This window comes from Danio rerio, chromosome 8, assembly GCF_052040795.2.
Source record: "Danio rerio strain M-AB ecotype USA chromosome 8, GRCz13ab, whole genome shotgun sequence".
In the NCBI taxonomy this organism is placed as follows: Eukaryota; Metazoa; Chordata; class Actinopteri; order Cypriniformes; family Danionidae; genus Danio; species Danio rerio.
The window spans coordinates 3,153,880-3,162,500 of record NC_141028.1 but is presented as its reverse complement, the minus strand read 5'-3'; the positions used below and the strand labels follow the sequence as shown (position 1 = coordinate 3,162,500).

The 8,621-nt window shown below is 36.4% G+C and overlaps 1 protein-coding gene across 12 annotated transcripts in view; it reads right to left on the bottom strand.

The window, feature by feature from the left end:
* snap29 (synaptosome associated protein 29) overlaps positions 1-8,167 on the bottom strand; it is a 16,968-nt gene extending 8,801 nt beyond the window's left edge. For 4 of the 12 annotated variants that reach the window (XR_015497080.1, XR_015497083.1, XR_015497084.1 and 1 more), the window contains exons 1-3: positions 8,091-8,167; positions 6,103-6,357; positions 4,524-4,723 (exon numbers count right to left, since the gene is read on the bottom strand). Coding sequence is in view for 3 of the 12 variants with exons in the window: in XM_087263349.1 (XP_087119475.1) it covers positions 4,524-4,723; positions 6,103-6,351 (449 nt within the window). In the remaining 9 variants the exon portion in view is untranslated. 12 annotated transcript variants of the gene reach the window in all.
* Between the last annotated feature and the right edge of the window lie 454 nt (positions 8,168-8,621).

Sequence of the window (8,621 nt, the reverse complement as noted above, 5' to 3'; positions counted from 1 at the left end):
TACTAGGTTGCAGCTGGAAGGGCATAAAACATATGCTGGAATAGTTGGCGGTTCATTCCGCTGCGGTCACCCCTGATAAATATGAGACTAAGCCGAGTGAAAATGAATGAATTTGAAAGTTATCTTCTTTATCAGGGGTGGCCAACCTCGTTCCTGGAGAGTCACTTTCCTGCAGATTTCAGTTGCTACCCCTATCAAACACACCTGAACCAATTAATTAGGACCTGAACACCACGTGATAATTACAGGCAGGTGTGTTTGATATGGGTAGCAACTGAAGTCTGCAGGAAGGTAGCTCTCCAGGAACAGGGTTGGCCACCCCTGCTCTATATATTTGAATGTTTACTAAAGAAAAATATTAAAAAGAATTATAAAATATTACAAAGTGTAACTGTCACACAACCAGAGATCGCTGGTTCTCACACTAACTTCAAGACTACACTTCCGCATTTCCCAGGACTACATTTTCATACATGCACTGCTCCCAGACACCCATGCTCATTCATCTATCCTGATTGCAATCACCAGCTGAACCTTGTCACTGACTGATATCACACCACTTATAAGCCACTCATGAACCCTTCCAGTTTGCCGAGTGTTGTTTTCCCAGTGTGACATTACAATGCGTTTCTCCTTGTCTTGTTTTCTCCGTGTTTAGACCCTAGCCTTGTTTACCCTTGTTCTCTAGTTTAGCCGCCTGCCTTTTAACCTGTTGCCTGTTTATACCGACTACTAGTGATGGTGAAATGAAGCTTTCTGAACCAGTGAAGCGCTCGACTCAATTATATTGGAAAAAGGTTCATTACTCGAAGCTTTCTAAATCAGACCTCGATGAGGACCTCTTCTGGTTAAAGTGTGGGAAAGCACTTTGTTGCCATAATGTCAAATGTTCACAACTGTTCAACTCATTCATGCAGTAAAACAACAACAGCAATCTAAACAAATTACTCAATTACTGTAGTTTTACACATAAGATATATTACATTACACCACTGATGACTGTAGTAACATCCAAGGTATTCAAAAGTTTATCACATTACAACTTATCCTGTTCCAATCGGGGATCGAACCAGCGATTCCTGCATGGGAGGCGAATGCTCTAGGAGGAGGCTATGTGAGTGATGTGTGTAGGCGACATCCGCCAGCTCGTCTCTGTTAAACACAATACTACTATAAGCAGTGGTTTTCTTTACAGATAGTTGTAAAAAAAATATGCTAATACACTTTAGTATGATTCAAATCCTTTTTACTATAAATTACTATTGTATTTTAGTTTAATTACTGGTGTGAGACAGGTGCAGTGTGTTGAAACAGTAGAAATGTATGTAATTGACGCATAATCTCTCGCTATACACTTTACTAACCCATGAGGGTGTTTAAACCTTTGAATCAAAATTCGAAGCAGTCTCGTGGGTATAGGCGAAAATGAAGCTTCGGACGTCACTGAGCACGTGATGATGGCAAAACGAATCAAGCTCCGGTACACTGCTTCACTGCGAGATGTATCGTTTTTTTGATACATGCTTCGAAGCCTCGGCGCACAACGTCACATCACTACCGACTACGATTCTGGACTGCCTTAACATACCCGTTTGCACCTGTATGACCACTGCTTGCCTGACGCTGAATAAACCTGCATATTGGATCTTACCTTCTGTTGTGAGTGTCACTCCCCCCAGTTGAACAAAAACAAAAAGTGGCAACTGTTACTTTAAAGAGCCATTAAAACCATTTATTGGTAGAAATGAGTATCTTAGGTTGAGTCTGTGATACAGCTTGAATGAAACTACAGTAATCTCTTCAGATGACTATTTTCAGCTGGGATACTTATTTTGTGGATTGAACAGCCTGCATATTTGAATAAAACTTGAATAAAAACATTACATTGGAAAGTTACTATTTTATTTTCCTACTTTTAGGTTTAGTAATTAGTTCAGCTGGGTTTCCTCCGGTTGCTCCGTTATAGGTAAACTGAATAAACTATATTGGCCGCAGTGTGTGTGTGTGAATGCAAGAGTGTATGGTTGTTTCCCAGTACTGGGTTGCAGCTGGAAGGGCATCCGCTGCGTAAAAAACATGCTGGATAAGTTGGCGGTTCATTCCGCTGTGGCGACCCCTGATTAAAAAAGGGACTAAGCCGAAGGAAAATGAATAAATGAATGAATTCATAAGTTATCTTCTATATATCTAAATATTAACTAATTAAAATTAAGAGTGTTATAAAATATTGTAAAGTGCAACGATATTCAGAAAGAAATGTTATACACTACAAAAAGTGGCAGAAAGCAATTGTTACTTTAAAGTTCCATTTCTACCTGATTAAAACCATTTATTGGCAGAAATGAGTGTATTAGGTGATTTTTTTTTTTGATATAGCTTGAATAAAACTGTAGTTCATTTGAACATTACCTTTCTTTAGATTAATATTTTCAGCTGGGTTACTTATTTTGTGGACTGAACAACCTGTATATTTGAAAAAAAAATCATTAAATTTGAAAGTTACTATTTTATTTTTCTACTTTTAGGTTTAGTAATTAGTTCAGCTGGGTTTCCTCCGGCTGCTCCGGTTTTCCCCACAGTTCAAAGAGATGCGTTATAGGTAAAATGAATAAACTATATTGGCCGCAGTATGTGTGTGTGAATGCAAGAGTGTATGGGTGTTTCCCAGTACTGGGTTGCGGCTGGAAGGGCATCCGCTGCGTAAAAAACATGCTGGATAAGTTGGCGGTTCATTCCGCTGTGGCGACCCCTGATTAATAAAGGGACTTAGCCGAAGGAAAATGAATGAATGAGTGAATTCATAAGTTATTTTCTATATATTTAAATATTAACTAATTAAAATTAAGAGTTTTATAAAATATTGTAAAGTGTAACGATATTCAGAAAGAAATGTTATACACTACAAAAAAGTGGCAGAAAGCAAGTATTACTTTAAAGAGGCATTTCTACCTGATTAAAACCATTTATTGGTAGAAATGAGTGTATTAGGTGATTTTTTTTTCCTTTTTTTTATATATAGCTTGAATAAAACTGTAGTTCATTTGAACATTACCTTTCTTTAGATTAGTATTTTCAGCTGGGTTACTTATTTTGTGGACTAATCAACCTGTATATTTGAATAAAATCACTAAATTTGAAGGTCACTATTTTATTTATATTCCTATTTTTAGGTTTAGTAATAAGATTAACGGAATAAGCTGCATAATAAATCTAATCATCTTAACCTCATTTAGAGCATGTTAAACAAGACATCTACTTTTGCTAAAATGTTTAAAATTAATCCATCCAGTTTTCCTTCGGCTTAGTTCCTTTATTCATCAGGGGTCGCCACTGTGGAATGAACCACCAATTTATCCAGCATATGTTTTACACAGCGGATTTCCAGTGCTGAGTTGCAGCTGGAAGGGTAACACCCATACACACTCATTCACACACATACATGTACACTATTTAGTTTATCAATTCCCCTATAGCACATGTGTTTGGACTGTGGGGGAAACCGGAGCACCCGGGGGAAACCCTCACTAACACGAGGAGAACATGCAAACTTCACACAGAAATGCCAACTGACCCCGGCCGGGACTCGAACCAGCGACCTTCTTTCTGTTAGATGGACAAACCACACAAACAAGTATTGAAGATTTGAAGAAATAAAGCATTGACAATAGCCCCTTTCACACAGTGATACCGGTAAATATATGGAAAATTTCCGGAACGACTTTACCGGTAAATTCAGAAAAAGCGCTGTTCACACAGGCGAGGACGTTACGGAATTTTTCCGGAAAAGAGCATTCACACATCCATTCCAAAATACCGGTAAATTCTGACATCATTAACCAAAAATGAGCTTTAAACGACTGCGCTTGTGTTTGTAAACATTTGACTACATCACAAACTCTGTGGATGATCAGTATTGTGAACAACTTAGATGAAAACATATAAACACTTTCGCATGTCGAGATGTACATGATGTGTGTGTGTGCTGGCGCTCATGGGCTGTTTCACAGGCACACGCAAAGCTTGAAGGTAAACAAACAACAGCTTATCATAAGCATCTAATCGATAATTATTTACACAGTTGGCATTACGATGAACATATAAGCATTATCTGACTAATTTCTAGCAGCTAAATGTGTCTGGAAAAATATTCAAAGGCTTTTATTCTCATAAACCGCGCGGACGTGAATGTGTCTGACTGTTCTGATTGGCTAAAGCAGGTATCTCACGTCAGCACGTTCTAGACGTGCACACGCTCTTTCCGGCAATCTTCCTTCTGCATTCACACAGCGCAGCATTCCGGCAAACTACCGGTAATGTTACAACTGCTCTTTCCAGAAAATAGCCAGAACGAATTTACCGGTATTTTTAAAAAGGGCCTGTTCACACATACAACCTTTCCGGAAAATTGCCGGTAATTTTCCGCAAAAGTGTATATGTGTGAAAGGGGCTATTGACCTGAACAATAGCCCGTTGTTCCACTTTTTAGTAATCTGGTGTAATACTTAACCAGTGTTAAATCTGACCTGCTGCTGGCCTCGTAACACACCGGCTGGTCCTTCTGTGCTGGTTTGGGTGGTTCAGGTTTGCCTTTGAAATAGTTGACCATCCCCCCCCACACACTCTTAATGGTGTTTATGTGCCTCTGGCTCGTCCTCATGTCCTGCTCCATGTTGTCGATCATTCTCTCTGTCCTCTTCAGAGCCTCTCCCTGACGGATCAGTTCCTGCATGTGGAAAATAACATGGAGATCCTTCAGACTTGCTGCCCTGTGGTTTTAATATCTTCAAATGATAAGTATGTTTGATTAAATCCCACAATTGCCGGAATGACGCTTAAATGAACACTTTGTAATTGATATTACTATAATTATAATTTTTTTTTCTTATCAATGATCATCTTATGTTACATCTGAGTGTAGAATCTCTATTTTCTGCAGATAGGCATCACTTAGATTTTACTTTATGATACTTATTTACATTTAACTTACACACTTTCACAAGGTTTGAAACAAGCACATAACATGACCGTAATTAGGTTTAACCGTTTCAATCTTTTTTGTTGCTGACATATGGTGAGAATTCACTCTTGGTATTGCTCTGCAGGAAATAAATCTTAAACTCAAAGTAAAAGGTGTGTAAATGATGACAGAATTTTAATTATTGGGTGAACTGTCCCTTTAAGATATGAAAAAGTCAAAACTGTAACCTGAATTACTGTAATACTGTTGTCAGAATTATTAGCCAATCTGTATATCCCCCCCCCCCCCCCCCCAATTTAACATTTCTACACATGATGGTTTTAATAACTCATTTCTAACAACTGATTTATTTTATTTTTGCCATGATGACAGTAAATAATATCTTGACTAGATGCTAGTATTCAGCTTAAAGTGACATTTAAAGGCTTAACAAGATACTTGTGTGACATCCCTATGTGTATAATGAAGATGGTCAGTTGAGGTTATTCTGGAAGGAGTTATATTATGACATGCGTTCTTAGCTTGGATGTAAATAGTGCTTTAATTTCTATTTATTTTTGATTATTATATTTAATTTTATTTTCTTTTTCTTATTATTTTTTTTATTTTTCTTCTCTCTTTATGCTGTTTTTCATTTTATAATTTCCAAAATTTGAGTACTTCTGTGTAGTAAATACACCTGACAATAATGTACGTAACTCAAGGTCACATACTGAGATACCAATGTACCTTGAAATGCTGTATGATTGTACTCAATTGAATGCTCACAGTAAACATAAAATTTAAATAAATAAATAAATAAAGGCGTAACTAGGTTCATTAGGGAAAAGTTAGGGTAATTAGGCAAGTCATTGTATAACAGTGGTTTGTTCTGGAGACAATCCAAAACTAATATTGCTTAAGGGGGCTAATAATACTTACCTTAAAATGGATTTAAAATTATAAAAAACTGCTTTTATTCTAGCCGAAATAAAACAAATAAGACTTTCTCTAGAAGAAAAAATATTATAGGAAATATTGTGAAAAATTCCTTAGTCTAATCAACATAATTTGGGAAATATCTGAAGAAGAAATTCACAGGTGGAAGAATCATTCTGACTTCAACTGTATGTTCTTGGTCTCACCTCTGCGGTTTCAGCACCGACTTTCTCTGATTCGTAGATAAGTCCGAGCGAGCGGTGGCTGCTGTCCACGGCGGACTGAGCTGTACGCATCACTTCCTGCTGCAGCTGCCTTTGCCGTCTCTCTGCCGGACTCAGCGAACTCTCCTCCGGATCATCATCGAAGTTAAAGCCTCTCCTTGGAGCCGCGCGCGAGTCCTCTTCTTCATCATCATCAGCGAAAGGATTGTGGGATTTGGGGTAGGCAGACATCCTGTGCTGAAGCCAGAAGACAGAGCTGAGCTGTTCAACCAATAGATATATGCCAAATAGCAATGTTTACATGTAGTCCAATTAAGAATAATACTGTTTTAATTGACACTAAAGTTCATATATTTCCTTCGGCTTAGTCCTTTTATTAATCAGAGGTCGCCACAGCGGAATGAACCGCCAACTATTCCAGCATATGCTTTACACAGTGGATGCTCTTCCAGCCACAATCCAATACTGGGAAACACGAACTCACATACACTGCGGCTAGTTTAGCTTATTCGATTCACTTACAGCGCATGTGGTTGGACTAGCCCACACCAACACAGGGAGAACTTGCAAACTACACACGGAAATGCCCACTGACCAAGCCAGGGCTCAAACAAGCGACCTTCTTGCTGTGAGGCCACAGTGCTAATCACTGAGTCACAGTGCCGCCCACTAAAAGTTCAGATTGGTCCAAATATTGATTTCTTACCTCTTCTAAAATTATGTTAAAAAACATGGACCCTTTGGCTAATATATAGGTAATTGTTTGAGTAAAACCTTTTTTGTTCTGTAAATTACTGAAGACAGACATTGTCGTTTAGAGATACATACATACATACATACAAATATACATACATATGTATTTATGTATGTATGTATGTATGTATGTATATATATATATATATATATATATATATATATATATATATATATATATATATATATATACACACACACACACACACACACACACACACACACACACACACACACACACACACACACACACACACACACACACACACACACACTGGCTGCTGTATTTTGTAGTTTATTTTGATACACTTTAACTTAAGGTAATTGGTATTTTATTTGAAAATACATTTCAATGTATTTTGGCCCAGCCCTGTATAAATTTAAGAAAACACAACACTGTTTTACCAATAGAGGTAAAGTTAGTTTTATATTAACATATTAGTTCATTTAGCTGTCTTTATATTGTTTACCGTGTTACTTTGAATATTCGATTGGAATTAACATGTAAGTGTGACTTGAAAACAACATTAACGCTGTTTATTTGACTGTGAACAATGTTGTACTTTCATTCATTGGCTGCTAATTTGATTTCGCTATTTAGAGTTTGCAAATAATACTTCCATGAAGTTATATTATTAAGGGGAAAGTCCAAATGTGCGAATATAAAACCAACTTTACCTCTATGTTTTACCACAGTATATAGGGGTAATAAGCTACAACATAAGGACCAAATAATACAGATATTTAAGCTGAAATAAAAAGGTTGTGGAAGATCAAAAGGTTGTACAATGCTAAATTTTAATTAGCTCTGCTGTAAAAGATTAATTATAAGGCAGATTTAGCTCTATAGCTAATGGTAAACGTTAAAAAGACGGTACTTTCTGTTAATAGTTAAATAGATCTTGATAAATGGACGAAGTGTGTCCTGAATAAACTATTATATCTGGCAAATGCTCACCGACAAACAATCATATATACAGACTGAGCATAATAACATTTACAACAGTTATTATCCTATATAATCTTCAACATTTAACGACATTTCAGGTGAATATGCTGTAGAAAGTCGCCTGTTACTGTTTTCTTTCTCGGCTATAGTACGTTATATTACCTAACACAGACTCTACAAATGACCTACGTTATATTTAATAACATAAATCGCGTGTTTAACATAACTCTCAAACTATATTTTGAACGTTTTATCGCTGAATTTGTACCTTTGGTCGCTGGAAGAGGTGAAGTGTTCTGTTCTGTTCTCCTGTTATCAGCTGACGCTTTTGCTCGGACGACTTCCGGTGGTGTCACGGTGACGTCATATATTGGCTCCCCTTTGTCGCTACACCACTGATCTATAAATAATGTGTGCCAGATGACGATCCGTATGGATAGAGAACTTAGAAAATAGTCATTCTATATAGAGATCAGTGTTTAAGCCCACGTTTGTACTTTTCTTTGTTTTTCCTTGACAGATAATAAACTGTTGGGTGTCCAATTAAAGATTAATTGTAATTGTTCCAGAATAACAATAAAAGGCTAAATATTGAAAAAAATTATTATTCATTTATTATTATTATTAATAATAATAATAATAAAAATAATAAAAATATTAATAATAACAGCAAAAAACAAAACAAAAGTCATTATTAGTAGTATATAATTATTATATTTATTTTAAATAATTATTATTAATATTTATATACTTTTCTAAATTATATTATGAATGTATTATTATTGCTGTAAGTAATAAG